We start from the raw sequence: 16,278 nt of genomic DNA, 5'->3' as shown, positions 1-16,278 counted from the left end.
TGAGGTGTATATGTAGTTCTGGTAATATTGTTACAGTCTGAGGCCTCTAATTTAATGAAAAGATATTTTAATAGGGGCTAGAAACAAAATGTAGTCAAATCTGCATGTCAGATAGCAGCTAAGCATCTAGGGCAGAGTTATTAGGTAAAAGTGAGGTGTGTGGCACAATTGGAAGAGTGAATTATGATGATTATTCAGCTATACCTCAGTTTCTCACTACTTTTGGTACCAACACCTTTAAAATGAAGGCCATTATTAATAAATACTGGCATGTTTTAAAGACAGACCCATTCCTTGAACAATGTTTGGATGCAGACTGTCATTTTGGCTATCGTAGGGGTAAAACTGTGAGTGAATATCTTTCTGGTTTTAAGAGGGGTATGGTTGGTTCTTTTTATGTTAAATCTAAAAGGATTGTTGGTAGTAAAGTTTGTGGACATTGTACTTATTGCAAATTGGTTTCGAGAACTAAGTCATTCACCTCGGTCAATACTTCTAGAGTGTTTGACATCCGACATTTGATTACCTGTATGAGTGAATGGGTAGTCTATTTGGCAGTTTGCCAGTTTGGATCTTTTATGTTCATCAAACTTCAAGATCATGTAAACAGAGATTAGCTTTAATTCTCAGTGGAATTAATTATAGACATCCCAGGAGTGCTTTGTATAAGCATACAATGCAACACAGTATAGCACATTTTAATTCTTATAGGTATTGATATGGTAGCTGAGGAGAGCTTAACTAATTCATATAACAAAAGAAGAACAAAATGGAATCTTGTTATAACAAAATAGCCAAATTCGCTACTGAAGCCTCTTACAAATCCCACCACTGTCTTGCCCTTAACCAACTCAAATGGCAAAAGCTACCTCAACTACTTCTGTTTAATCAACTCACAATAGCACATAATCTCTTCTACCTTCCAGAAAAAAACCCTGCTCTACAAAATATTTAATTAACCCCCACATACCTATCAGAGCTTTACAATCTAGTGCCCAGAACTTAATAAGCATTATCAGACACAAACATGATGCTGGCAAATCTGTCTTTGCCTGCACTATTGCCAAAACCTGAAACTTTCTACTTAACCAAATAATCTCCACTACCTCCACTACTCAATTTAAGAAACTCCTGAGAACCCACTTTTCAAACAATTGGCTTTGTTCATGCTACTCCCCAGGTTAATCTGCAAAAATACCATGTTCATATATTCTACTGAAGGACCCCTAATTCCTTTCACTGTAAAGTTTAATTACCCCAGCTATTTCTGTAATGAAATACTGAGAGTACTCACAATTTAGGAGAAAAAAAATTGAATTAATGCCTTTATATCTATTTATTATAAATCTATACAAACCCTACTGTTGCATTAGGTTCACAGGTTCATAGGTAGGTAGTAGGCTATCTGCCCGAAGGCATTTATAAGCCTAGCCAGAATGTGTTGGCTTTCGCCGCCCCCTTAGATTAGTTCCCTGTGCCTCTGTCCAGCAGAGACACTGAAGTGATCCCTGAGGTAAACTTTCTGTTTCCCATCCACTTGTCAAGGGTTACTGTATAATCTTACCCTGATGATGTTACTAAATGAATTGTTAAATGATACCTGACGTATGTTCCCAAGGATGTTATATCTCTGTATAATATTCTTTTGTAATTTCTTGTATGTCTTGTTACTGGAGCTTTTCTCCCGGGGCCTCTGCTGAAAATGGATATGTGTCCATATATATATGTGTGTGTCTGCGGTGGTGGTGCTGCAGTAGTGTTGTCACCTCACAGTAAGACGTTGTCCTCTTCAATTCTCAGCTAGAGTGTCCTCTGTGTGGAGACATGCGTGAATGGGCATACCTTCATTGAAGGTTGTGCGTCAGAGCTGGCAACTCGGCACGTAAAAATCTACTGCCAATCATTAGCGGACCGGAGTTCTGCTGTGGCGACCCCTAACCAGGAAAAGCCGAAAGACTCAACAACAAAATATATATATGTGTGTGTATTTATTAGTGCACACACACATATGCTTATATATAAAATTTTGGCATTTTTTTTATTTGTATATTTTTTCATCTATTTTGATAGAGGATATTAACATCTAGGGTTTTCTCTTTTTTCAGTGTATATATGTGGGACTGTACCTTTAAATATCACCTTTAAATGCAACCTTGTAGTTATTTCCTTTTATACACTGATGACACCATGCTGCAAAAACAGTCTGTTGTGTTTTGATCTGCTGGAATTCCTGTTATTAAATCATCCATTTGGATATTATGTGGATGTCTTGTGAATGTTTCATGAACTTTAGTGAATGTTCCGCATTATTATCTTTGAATTCAGGCTATTTATAATTTGAAGTGCTGGAGCTGCTGTGATTTTCTTTATTCAATCTTCCACTGCACTGTTTGGACATTCATGCACTGTTTTGCTTGGAGGCTATATAGATATAGATATAGATATACATATACATATAGATATAGATATCTAAAGTACATGTATGTAGAAAAACATATGAGTCTGTGTGTGTGTGTGTGTGTGTGTGTGTGTGTGTGTGTGTGTGTGTGTGTGTGTGTGTGTGTGTGTGTGTGTGTGTGTGTGCGTGTGTGTGTATGTATAACAGAGAAATAAATATGTCTGTGTATTTTACATCCTTTAAATAAAAACAAATAATCAAAATGGAAATTTTGTGTAGCTGTATATGTGTGCCTACACATAAACAAACAAACACACACACACACACACACACACACACACACACACACACACACACACACACACACACACACACACACACACACAGGGCTTGTGCATTCATGTGTATATTGTTTAAGTGTCATCATGCTAATCAACCTCCTTTCTCCTGCTTTCTACATATTCCCAAATCTTTTTCACCATGCTAGTTATTAGGCTCAACTGCAGTAGTTGTTCCATTCCAACATTTGTAATTTTATTATGTTTTCATACTTGTCTTAAGACAAAAAATGTGATACAAAAATAATTATCCCCTTGCCCTTTTCTTTAGTAAAGCCATACAACATTCACTTGCTGATTCCTAGTCATTTAAAGAACAGTTACATCTTACTGCGTTGTGACTTGTGCAATATGGGTGCATACACTTCATTATTTATAATAAAGTTAACATAATAGATTTAAGCATTATTAATGTATACATTCCAGTAAATGTTGTTTAGTGTTTTACTTATTTACCATCACACATTTTTCTATGTGTTGAGCTTGTGATGTTTGTCAATGTCTTTATGTCAGTATTTTTTTGTTTGTATTGTGCATTTATTATTTGCCTTTGCCAATGTAGCCCAAGTTGTGGCTGAAAAGGGCCCTAGGAATGGTTCACTTTCCTGGTTACCAAAATATAAATAAATATGAAATAGAAAAAAAAAAGAGGACAGACATGACAGAAATAATGAAGGGACTTGTAAAGCACATTTTAATTTTGCATCATTCATGAAAGAGAAAAAAAACGTTCCCACTGAAGGCATTGGGAAGTAGCAGACAGACTTACTTTAGAGTCTTTCTGAGTCTTTTTGAGTACTGTTTGTCACCTGTACATGATACAGCAAGGATCATTTATTGCTGTGAGAGTTTTCACACCTCAACATGAGAATGTGGGGGAGGTCTGTCAATTCTTTTACAACTACAGAAGAATCCCTTTACAAAAGCCTGCTGTTTACCTACTTTATTTTGATGGAAGTACCTAACAGCTATTTATAGCATAAAACAAGCTCTGACAGATGGATAAATGAGGCTCAGTCAGAGAAACATAGCAGTAGCTCTGTTACAGAAGGTGTGTCAGATGGCAATGCTTCACAATCCTGCCATTCTGTCTTAATGGCATGAAAAAACACCACCACTTCCTTATGTCTAGCATAATTCATATAAAGAGGACTTGAAATGTATTCTGGGAAGAAGGAATGAAAGCAAGATCACCTTACCAAGGAGGCCCCATCATCTGGCATTTTGTGGGAAGCACATTAAAGTTATAAAAGAAGCACTTGGAGTGATTTTGAGGAATTAAATAGCTTAGAAAAAAGAATGAAAAAAACATTTTTTGAGTTCTAAGGTTTTTCTTTAACAAGAAACAACTTTATTAAATTATCACATATGACATAGGCAGTTATATATATATATATATATATATATATATATATATATATATATATATATATATATGCAATCATATTTATTTATATATATGAAAACAAACTATATTGACATCATTTTTATTGCAGACATTATACATCACCTATAATCTATCCAGTCATTGCCAAACATTACATAGCTCATTCAGATCCCTTCTTTTAAACCTCTTCCCTTCTCTGCTTGTATTGTTCTCACAATTCCAGTTTGTTCTATATAATTTCCTCCTACCTTTTTCTAAAGATCCCAATTCCAGTTGTTTTGTCTCTGTTACAACATTCACTATTTCTTGTGCAGTTGGTTTAGACTTTGATTTGCATTTTCTAGTAATTGATGTTTTTGGCAGCTAACATAATTAGACTTACCAAGGCCTTACTATGTCTAGGCAATTCCAATTCTGTATCATAGCTCAAAAAATCATTTCCTTAGTTACATCAATTTGCTCTCCCAGTATCTCTGACAGAGTAGCCTGCATGGAATCTTTAAAGTCTGCCTGTGCTTTAAACTCCATGGAATTGAACTTTAACTTCTGTATTTGCCAGTCACAATATCTGCTCTTGCTGTTGTGATGTTGTCCTCCTCTTTGATGTTGGGAACAGTGACACTGTGTGCAGGCTGTTCTAAATTGTGACTTAACACCTTATTAATTATCCCTTTTGGAGACTTCTGCATTAATCACTGCCTACGGACCAATATTAGCTGTATAACTGTTTGATATTCCTGTTCATCGTACAGTACTGCTTTCGTAAAACTGACCCTACATGTGCTGAACAGAACATTGACATCCAGTGTTGTAAATGTTATCAAGAAGCTCCCTTCCATCTAGCTACCACTTTTTATGCATCAGGAAATTAGATGAAAAGTACCCCCTTTCCTTATTTTGATGTTTTCTAGAGCCCACTTAGCATCAGTACTAGTATTCTTTTTACCTGAAACATTATGTTTGCCTTTGATGGTAATCCTGTTTCTTTACTCATAGGTTCATAACTATACTAATGACCATCAGAGTCTTTACAAGCCTAGCTATGCAACCCAACCTTTGCATTCAGTTTTAATCCATGGCTTTCACACTGGTCATTTGTTTGTGTTAGACAATTTTGTAGATGTTGGTGTCATGGGGGGATTCAGTGATAGATCCCAATTTACAGTCATGTGCAGGCTTGGTGAGCAGGCAAACACGGAGCCCTGGGGTACTCTGCTGGTGATTGATCTCTTGGTTGAGGTGGTCTCACTGATCCTGACTTCTGGCATCCTATTTTTGAGACAGCTGGCAGTCTTCTGAGATATGTAGGGATTTATGCCCAGTTCTTTGAGTTTGTCTGCAATACCTGAATACGGTATTGTATCAAATACTTTTGCAAGGTCAAGGCAGGTGGTATACACTGTTTTCCCCTCATCCATAGCCACGGTGACCCTCTTGAGAAAGTCTACCAGGTTAAGTAGGCAAGACCTTCCTTTAAGAAAGCCAAACTGGGATGGATCCAGTGTCTGTAGGCTGCCAATGTCCTTGTTGATCATTTACATGGTAATTTGTTCTATGGCTTTGCATATTAGACTGGTTAGATTGATGTGTCTTTCTTTCTGGGGTCAGTTTATAGTCCATCCTTATAAAGAGTGATGACCATTGTGGCCCTCCATTCACCTGGCATGCAACCTGGTTTTTGACTGTAGTTGGAGTGCCTCAATTGGTCCTTCTTGGTCATACTTTAGGCTTTTTAGGAGGCAACCATGGATTTTGCAGGGCACATTGAAATGTTTTTGGCCTTAGCAAACATCTCCAGGACGTGTTCCCTGCTGATATTTGAGGGAGGATATACTATAAGGGATTTCACAGGTGGGTAGTGGGGGGTGAAGTAAGATCTAAATTTATCAGCCAGTAGATCTGCTGTGTCACCCTGGTCAGTGAAGCTTGTGTCATTTACCACCAGTTCTGCACACTGCTGAGTGTTGCCTTCAAGGTTCCTGACACAGCTGAAGAAGGCCTTGTGATTGTCCTTAGCATGAAAGGCTGTCCTCACCTTGTAATTAGCCTTGATGGACTTTATTAGACCTCTTAGTTTCTTGTTTAGTTGAAGCAGGGCAGTCTTGTTTCTATGCGGTATGCTTTTTCTTATTTTTGCCATGACTTTTTTCTTTTTTTATATAACCTGTTCAGATATGAATTGAACCAGTGTGGATGTTTTTGGTGTTAGATCTAGATTTATTTCTGGTAGGTGCTGCAGTCTTACTGCAGTCATGGACATGTTTGTACAGGGTTTTTATAAGTAATTCTGCATAGGTTGCTGTGTTTTTGGGGTTTAAGGGAGCCATGAATTTTGACAAACTGTTGCTTAATAGGATATAGTTTGCTTTAGAATAGTTACCAACTGTTCCGGGTTTAGTTTGGTTTTCTGGGTTGATTTTTACTTTGAGGGAGACAGCTTTATGGTCTGATTTTAACAATGAGGGCATGTCGCAAGGAGGGTGCAATCCTCGCCTATGCTGGTGAGTACTAGGTCCAATACAGTATCTTCTGGTTGGAGAGTGCAATATGTGGTCCACAATGATTATGTTGATAAAGTCCAGGAAATGTTGTGCTTGTGAGTTAGAGGTAGTGTATGTATCCAGGATATAGAGGGATAGTTAAAGTCTCCCATGCTTAGGGTATTTGGTTGGATGGTGAGCACCTCTAGTAGACCTCTAGTAATTCTGTTCCTGACCCTGTTGTCAAACTTTTCTCCTGCACAATGGGTATATCTCTCAGTTGTTCAGATTTATGAGGTATGCTCCTAATTTTGTTCTCAGAGTTTTGTCCTAACCCTCCAAAAATATGAAATTATTTTGAGAAGTTCTGTGTTAACAGTACCAGCATTTAAAAATGGTCCCTAATTTTAGGACCTCTGCCCTAATTATTTTTTACTTTGTCCATGTCTCTGGAGGTGAAAATTGATAGGTATGTTGGTCATTGTGTGTGTGTGTGTGTGGGGGGGGGGGGGCAGTGAAATGCAGCCAACAATCTTGATTCACTTGTCTTTCCTTCATGCTGTAAGGTTAGCATGGGCTACCTTTAGTAAACATAATCCATATGGAAGCCATCTGTTCCATTCATTGTGTTTGCCTTTCCTGTAAACATTGTGTCTACATAGCATCAAATGCCATACTCTGCGTCATGTGACCCACATTGCTATTTGTTCTGCAAGTACCACATATAGATGAAAACCTGTGTTACTCACGTTATAGATTTACTAAGCATCATATTCTACTCTTTTCATTTTCCCTTTGACGGCACTAAAAATACTGTTAGTGACACCTGTCTTTGCTACTTTCATCTTTATTTTAGTTGACTTTTAGAGATGACTGTCTTTATCAATTATCAGCATAGCTGGCATTAGGCATAGGTCAACTAGGCAGCCTCCTAGGGTGCCGATCTAGCAAAGGCACTTTTGCAATATTTATTTGTTTATTTTTTTGTAGTAAAGTAATGATTTTTTTTAAATATGTTAAATGAATACAGGAAAAACTGAAGAGTAAGACAAGCTGTTTGAAAAAAGGAAGTAAACAGTAATCTGGGTGGTGTAGGTAGACCAGGATTGGGGCACTGGGTGGTGTGAGGGAGGAGGCGCTGTGGAGCCCTTTTGCCAAGGGCAGCATTTAACCAAAGGCCGGCCCTGATTAGCATTGTTGGGTTGATTTTAGTATCATATTGTTTTATTTCTTCTTTTCCTCTTATATGTTATTGTTGTTGTACGCTTTGTAGTCTTTTTGTCATGTTTGTTTGTCTTTTGCTGATCCTCCCTACTAATGACACCCTCTGATTTAAATAGGTTTATTCAATTCTACTTTTATAGTATTCTTAAAATCCCTGCAATTGTCTTCTAGTTATTTATTTTAAATAAACAGGGTATGTTGTATACTATTTCTGAATTTTTACATTAAAAATTGAAATTGTTTCTGTCATGTGTTAGAAGCAGTCATTTGTGTGATAGTGTTAGAACATTAATCTGACTTAAGGAACAGAGCCTGTCATAACTATCAGAACCTTATTTCTGATCTATGATTAGATCTATTTAAGTTGCTTACCTGATTCCACATGTGTTATGTTGCACTGTCAGTGTTATTGCCCTTTTCTGGTTTATTTCAGAGGGATGGTGGGATGAGAAGTTCCCTCGATGTTTGAAGATAGGTTCTGGAGCAGTCCGTATCCTGTTGGTTCTGGATGAGACTATTTGGGCAAGCTGCCAGAACAATGTCACCATCATCAGTGCTACCTCGATTGCTACTCAGGTACAGCAAACTGCTTCTTTACATGATGATTTTTATTGTTCCTTGATTATTTTATTTGTATTTTTACCTGTTTAAGAAACTCATGATATTGTTTGTTTTTGGCATGATGACAGAAATAGTTTAAGACAGTCTGTGAAAATCTAAGGAACACAGAGATCCCATATACACTAAAAAGATACCTTTATGATACTGTTAACGAGCAAGACAAAAATAGCCCCCTACCTCCACAATGCACGCACAGACACACACACACACACACACACACACACACACACACACACACACACACACACACACACACACACACACACACACACAAACACACACACTTTTGGACCATACATAACTGATGATGATGTCTTTTTGAATTCACCTTCCTGAATTAAGACATAGAAATAATTGTCATGGAAATTATCAACAAAAACATAGGGGACCACGAGACACTGGATTCATCCCAGTTTTGCTTTGTCAAAGGAAGGATGTTCTTCATGTTTCACCTGTTGCAGTCATCACATTTGGGTTATCCCTGCCAGGGTAGCCATCGGCCGGCCTGAATACCAGAGGCTTAGTATTTCAGCGTCGGTTGCTGTCACTTCAGGACTGATGTCAGGTCGTCGGTAGTATAAACTAAGGCAGCTGATGCCATTACATCAGTCTTTCTTGCTGTGGAGCCCAAAGCAGAAGCAGTTCACAATTGCTGGTCGGCCACTACCTGAGTTTCATCTACCGAACTGAAGCTGAAGTCTTCTAAATATAAGTACCCCAATGGGGATCCTTTTTTCTTGCACCAACCGATGTCAGAAAAAGTTAACAATTGTCTCGCCTGTGGAAAGCAAATACCACACCAAGACTTTAATTTCTACTGCGTCATTTGCTTAGGCCCAGACCACGATGTCCCCCGCTGTCGCTTCTGTGCTTTGTTCAGTGCTAGAACTATCCATCATTGGTTCTTTATTGTAGCTAGATATTTTTGCTTACAGTCCTCGAACTCCGATATGGCTTCGGTAAGTCATCCAGCAGCAGATCTTCTGAAAAAATGTAATGATAAAGACAGAGACAGACCGCACAGGTCCAAACCTACCAACAATGATCCTGTTAAGCTAATCGTCAGTTCTCCGATCCTCAGTGAGGTGCTTTCACAGCCCCTGATGCCTGCTTCTTTGGATTCACAGGCCACTAAAGAGACCCTTTCAGAGTCTGGTATGCCGCAAAACTCTTCTTCGACTAAGGATCCTGCAGTCGTCTCTACCTTTGATAGGTCCGGAGCCGCTGAGCAGGCACCAGCTTCTGAGGAAGTCCTTCACAGTACCGATTCTTGACACAAACTGACATCTTCTTTCACGACTACTGTTCTTTCAAAAATGACCAAGTTTCTTTGGCCCAGGGTATGAACCACACCCAAGAAATCGATGACCCAATCTCAGGCACCTGCTTCCTTGCCTCAGTCTCAAATGCTTAAAATGGTGGAAGACCTTATCATGCTGATCAGAGGAAGCCAAGCTACCCCTACCAAACGGAAAAGAGATCTGTCCCTTGTAGTTTTGTCTGAACAGGAGTCCAATTACTCTGATGCATCTGAATATGAAGACATGCAACCCCTCTCTGCTTATGAGGATTCTGATGCAGAGGATTCTATTTCTTCAGCCTCTCCCCCAGAGGATTTTTCCTTTGGGGAAACTCTTCATACCTTAAGGGAACATTTCCAATGGGAAAGTTAGGACTACCCTCAGTCTAAAAAGAGACTCAGGGAATTCTTGGATCTTCCACAGCACAGACCCTTGGCCATCTCCCCCTGCATGTTGTGGAGGATGTTTTAGTGGAATCCAGTTTGACTACTGACACCCTCCCTCCTGCACCCAGAAAACCAGACAGGTACTACAGGCTGACCATGACCCTTTAGCATACAGCCTCTGCCATGCAACTCCACCTGTTCCTACCAGGTTCTCTCAACTCTCTTGTAGACCACTTAAGCAAAAAACCTCTGGACCCTCACGAGTGGCAATTCAACAGAAGAACCTTTAATCTAATAACTCAGAAATGGGGCACCCCGAAGGTCAACCTCTTTGCCTCCCACAACAACCATCAGCTCAGCAAGTTCTACACCAGGCACCATCACTACATGGCTTGGAAAGTGGATGACCTGTCCTTCCCCTGGGTCGCTCTATCAGTCTATGCCTTTCCTCCAACTCCCCTCATCACCAGAGTACTGCTCAAAATAAAGGAGGAAAAACCAAGGACAATTCTTATAGCTCCAGACTGGCCTCACCTGCACTGGTACCCCTTGCTGCATAGCCTGTCCCCACTGCCACCATGGCATCTTCATCAGATTCCAGACCTCCTGACCCAGAGGGAAGGGGCATTCATGCATCCCCAATTGCAGACACTCAGTTTGTCAGCTTGGCCTATTCCCTAACACCCGATCAATCTGCCAATCTCAGTAAGCAGGTTCTAGATGTTATACATGAGGCCAGATGCCCTAGCACTAGAAAATCTTATGCTGACAAATGGAACAGGTTCTTCACCTGGATTCAGGCCAAGGGAGCCAATATGGCACAGCCCTCCCTCCCTCTCATCCTGGATTACTTAGCTGACCTGCTACACAGTGGCCTCTCTCTTTCCTCTATTAAAATTCATGCCTCTGCTATCTCTGCTCATTTTCCCACCGAGCAGCCCTTTTTCTCACACCCTTTGATCAAACAGTTCCTAAGAGGGGCTAGCAAGTTGAGGCCACCCAGAAGAGCACTAACCCCAACTTGTGGCCTTAACTTTGTGTTGGAAAAGCTCACCCTGGCCCCCTTCAAACCAGCCTATTCAGCAGAGCTAATATTTCTCTCCTGGAAGACAGCTCTCATTCTGGCCATCACTTCAGCCAGAAGGGTCTTCTAGCTGTAAGCACTCATGGCTGTGGTACCCTTCATCATCTTCCATGCTGACAGGGTATCCCTCAGGGCTAACCCATCCTTCATGCCCAAGGTGGTGTCCAGTGTGGCTCTCACCCAATTCATTCATTTGCCCACCTGTTTTCCTAACCCACAGAACAAGGGGGAAGGATCCTGCACTCTCTAGATGTGCACAGACAGCTCAGATTCTATCTAGGCAGGACTAAATCCTTCAGAAAGTCTGATCAATTGCTGGTTAGTTTTGCTGCGGGGGCAGAGGGCAAAGTCATCTCCAAACAAACCATTTCCAAGTGGATAACACACTTCATCCAGTTCTGCTACAAACAACATGGAAAGCCTCCCTCCAAGGGGGTCAGGACTCACTCCACCAGAGCAGCCTCCACCTCTGCAGCTTTCCTTAGAGGAGTCCCCACCAGGGACATCCTGGAGGCTGCCACCTGGACTTCTGTTCACACCCTTACCAAACATTACCACCTGCCTATCATCTCCAAATCCAGGGCAGGGTTTGCCTCTGCCGTCTTACAGGGCATCCTAGCCAGCCCCTAGTTTCCTTGACTGCCTCCACCCATTTCCTCAGCTTTGGGAATCAACCCAAATGTGATGACTGCAACAGAGAAACATGAAGAACATAGTACGGTTGTTTACACTTACCATAAATGTAGATGTTTGAGTGTATTCACTGTTGCAGTCCTGATTTCCCTCCCTCCATCCCCCCCTTATTTCACCTCTTTCCTTACAAGGGACATATTGGTATTTACTTTCTACTGGTGGGGTTCTTCCACCAGAACCTGGCTCCCACTTGGGGGCTCCTAACAGGTTAGGGCAAGAAAAACTGATATAATGGCATCGGCTGCCTTACTTTATACAATTGATGACCTGACGTCAATCTTGAAGCAACAGCAATCGACGCAGAAATACTAAGCCTCTGGTATTCGGGCCGACCGAAGGCTACCCTGGCAAGGATAACCCAAATGTGATGACTGGAACAGTGAAAACACTCAAACATCTACATTTGCGGTAAGTGTACACAACTGTACTTTATGCTTACTGAATCTGGTGGACATTTTGAGAAGGTAACTAACGGAATGGATGAGGAGAAAATGGTGTATACTGCCTAGCTAGATCTGACTAAAGCATTTGATACAAAACCCCACTCAGACATTTTCAACAAACTTATGGAACTAGGTATAAACCCTTTTCTAACAACCTGGATAGCTAGCTGGCTCACTGACAGGACCCAGGAGGTTAGAATCAGTGAGGCCCTCCACAAAGAGTCCAGTCACCAGTGGAGTCCCTTGGAGCTCTGTGCTAGGCTCACTTCTCTTTGGCATCTACTTCTTGGATGTCAGAGCCATTGTCAAAGGTAACTGGGAGGTCACTAAATCCCGCCAAGATGAGAATACCCTTCTGGAAGGTCTAAAACTGACAAATACTTGCTGCCAAAGCCATGGCTTAAAACTCAACACCGAGAAATACATTATAGTACCTTGTGGAAGATGGCCACTTTGGGAAACTACTTCATCACTAAAACACCATTAAAGTTGATTCACTAGTCAGTGATCTGATAACTCATGTAGATAGTAACATAGCCTTCAAACAACATGTGTCCAAGGTAGTAAGAAAATCTCTCTGTGTTGCTCAACTTCTAAGCAAGGGCATGGTGTCTAGATCCAGAGAGGTCATCAAACCACTGTACTCAGCCCTCATCAGACCCATCACACAATGTAATACCCCCTTTGGTATGTACCTGACCAGAAACATGCAGCAAATTAAACATCTACAAAGGTTCCTTACAGAAGCAATACAGGTTTTAAACACAATGTCTTGCATTAATCACTTCAAAGCTCCATCGCTTTACTTGGTGTCACACAGAGTTCTGTGAGGTGATCTTTGCCTGGCCGACAAGACATTCCTGGACCATATTTTGATGAACTTTTTGCACATCCACAAAATGATCAGCATCAGAACTACTACATTAAAAGACCTAAATTTTGTTTGTGGCATAAATAGGACATGTTGGAGAGACAGATATGTTTCTCAGAAAATTTCCTTTCTCTAGAACCCCCATCCGTGTGAAGCAGATTTCCTCCCTATCCCTGTTTAAGCACAACTTGGTCCATTGGATGGGTAATAGGAAATTCACCTCTGGTATATGGTGTCTATGTCTCCGATGGAAAGAGGCAGTCAGTAAATCACCCCCTACATAAATCAAATTTGTGGGCCACGTTTAGGTTGGACGGCTAGGCTTATAAAGGTCACAGTGGTTGTTTGCCTAGTACACACCTATGAATCTATGGACCTATGAATACTAATGTATATTTAATACATTGTGTGTATTCTGATGTGGTAATTTACAAATACCAGGTAAAGACAGCTCAAAAAAATATAACCAGAGTACATCTTATCTTATAAAGCATATACTTGATACTGGGTTGCTTTTAAGCATATGTAGAAAGAAAACAGCACACAGAACAAGTTCATTGCAGACATTTGCACATCTACACATGCCATAGAGAGGTCTTTGCCTACAATACCACATTTCTGTGTTATTCCTGCTCTTTTTCCTTTGGTAAGAATCACTAATAGGCCACACATGGTATTGCCATAGGAACCCCCTCATTCTCTCTCCCACACACACGTGCACACACACACGCCCACACACATGCACATGCTCGCATGAGCACACACACACACACACACACACACACACACACACACACACACACACACACACACACACACACACACAATCACCTGAAACCAGTCATCCCTGTGCATACATTCACACATGCAGCCACACACATACCTACATATTTGCATACACACAACCCCAGCTCAAATATCTGCTTGTTAAACTACTTGGCACTTACTTCTAACACAATCTCACAAGTTATGGGTGAATGTGAACTTTTGGCTGTGTTCATTAACAAGCGGGGCTAGACTAACTTACAAAGGTGATTCTCTGAATCATTCAGCTGTGTAAATGTTTACTGTAGGCATTTTCAGGGGGACAGCATATAGCTAATTAGCACAGGCTGCTCACCAGAAATGTCTCATTAGCATTTGCTCTAGGCTGCTGAGACAGATCACTATGGTGGTGCACCTTTTCATGGTACAGAACTGGGGTAGTCATTATTTTATTTTATTTATTTATTGGTCTAACTTTTGTTGACCAGGTTAGTCCCACAAGCCAGTGGCCTCTTTTTCAGGGGAGACCTGAGGTGATATTTATACTACTAGGGGTATTTTGCCCAGGGCATCAGGGAACTTCCTGTACTTGTTAGGAGAGTGTTTGCTCCATTCCTAACACAGTGATAGCTGGGAGAACAACACTCAAGGAAGTCCAGGATGGCAGACAGCACACAGGCAAATGCTGGTGAAGTGTCTAAAGCTATACCAGATTCTGAGGTGCTGTTTCAGCAGAATTTGTTTGTTTCAATGGAAGCAAATGTGCAACACAATGATGGATGTGTTATTACAACCCTCTGGTCAGGAGGGTGGTGGGCTGACATTTTGGGTGAATTGTTAATGTAGAGTGAGTCAGAGAGTGAAAAAGATGTTTCTTGGGGTGAAATCATGGACAAAATTCAATCTGAGGAATCAGAAGCTATTTCAAAAGAAGATATCCATTCAACAAATTGTATGCAGAGACTGTTAAAGAAACCACAGGGAAAGTGATGACAGATGAACAGAGAACAGGAAATCTCAAAGGGAAAGTGATGACAGATGAACAGAGAACAGGAAATGTCAACATCAACAACAAATGGAAATTTATGATATAAATTCAGAACAGGGAAGAAAAAGACATGGACAGGAATGTATTTGGGATAATTTAATGGTCCCATTGGGAGTGAAGGCTCAGGAGGTAAAGATTTTATTTTTATTCATGAAATGACATTTTGTGACATTATTTTTGAGACTGATTCCATTCTGGAAAGTTTTTTGGGGAGTGTGAGTAGAAAAAGAATGGTAATCCATGGAATTCTTATGTGGTTAAAGCATTTCACAGACAAACGAACGTTCAATTTTGAACGGAAGTGGAAAAAGAGACTTTAAAAGGACATTTATGCAAATTGTAAAGATGTTATGGATATTAGCAAAGTATATGATAACAGATGATTGTGGACTGAGGATGGGACTGTCATGCTGTATTGAAAATGGAAATCCCCTTTTGATTCAAATATTGAGCCAAATTTTGAGCCCTTTTGAGCCAAATTTAAGGTAAGTTTGGCCTCCCAGGCCAAGGACAGCCACAAAGCATTCTTTACGTATGTCAGCAACCTCAAAGGAAATACACAATTGTGTGCAGACCTCATTGTAAATGAAGCCACTTATATGGAGCCAAAAGATATAGCAAACCTACTGGCTGATAAATTCAGCTCCAACTTTACTCTTCTCTCCCCCTCAACCTTCCCTCAGGAAATATCATCAAATATAACTCCCTCCCTACTATCACTTGGGAACAGGTGCTTGATGCTCTCTCTAAGACCAAGAACTCTGCATCAATGGGCCCAGACAGTATCCCAGGAAGCCTTCTAAATAACATGGAACATGATCTATCAGAGCCTCTGTATTTAACTGTAGCCTCCAAATGGGCTTCGTGCCTCATGAATGGAGAAAGGCAACAGTCATCCCTCTGTACAAATGTGGGCCATCTACAGACCCCTGAAACTAAAGACCCATATGTTTCACTAGTCTTGTATGTAAAACCATGGAAAACATTATCATGGAGATGATCAACAGAGTTATAGTAAACCTCTGGACACTGGACACAACCCAGTTTGGTTTCCTTAAGGGCAGATCATGCCTACTCAACCTGGTGGACTTCTTTGAGAAGGTCACCAAAGAATGGATGAGGGCAAACATCGTTCACACTGCCTACTTTGACTTGGCCAAGGCATTTGACACAATACCCCACTCAGGCATTGTTGACAAACTCAAGAGGTTAGGTACAAACCTGTATGTCACCCAGTGG

The 16,278-nt window shown here is 40.6% G+C and overlaps 1 protein-coding gene across 6 annotated transcripts in view; it reads left to right on the top strand.

Moving 5' to 3' along the window:
* The window catches only part of ARHGEF10L (Rho guanine nucleotide exchange factor 10 like), a 3,087,848-nt gene that overhangs the window by 2,717,160 nt on the left and 354,410 nt on the right, over positions 1-16,278 (top strand). For all 6 annotated transcript variants that reach the window (XM_044061816.1, XM_044061815.1, XM_044061819.1 and 3 more), the window contains one exon: positions 8,261-8,403. In XM_044061816.1, the coding sequence (XP_043917751.1) occupies positions 8,261-8,403 (143 nt within the window). The remainder of the gene's footprint in view (positions 1-8,260; positions 8,404-16,278) is intronic.

This window comes from Protopterus annectens, chromosome 2.part0 (genome assembly GCF_019279795.1).
Source record: "Protopterus annectens isolate FY-2018-M chromosome 2.part0, PAN1.0, whole genome shotgun sequence".
Classification (NCBI taxonomy): Eukaryota; Metazoa; Chordata; order Ceratodontiformes; family Protopteridae; genus Protopterus; species Protopterus annectens.
Note: the sequence above shows the minus strand (reverse complement) of the source record. Positions and strands in the feature narration are given on the sequence as shown.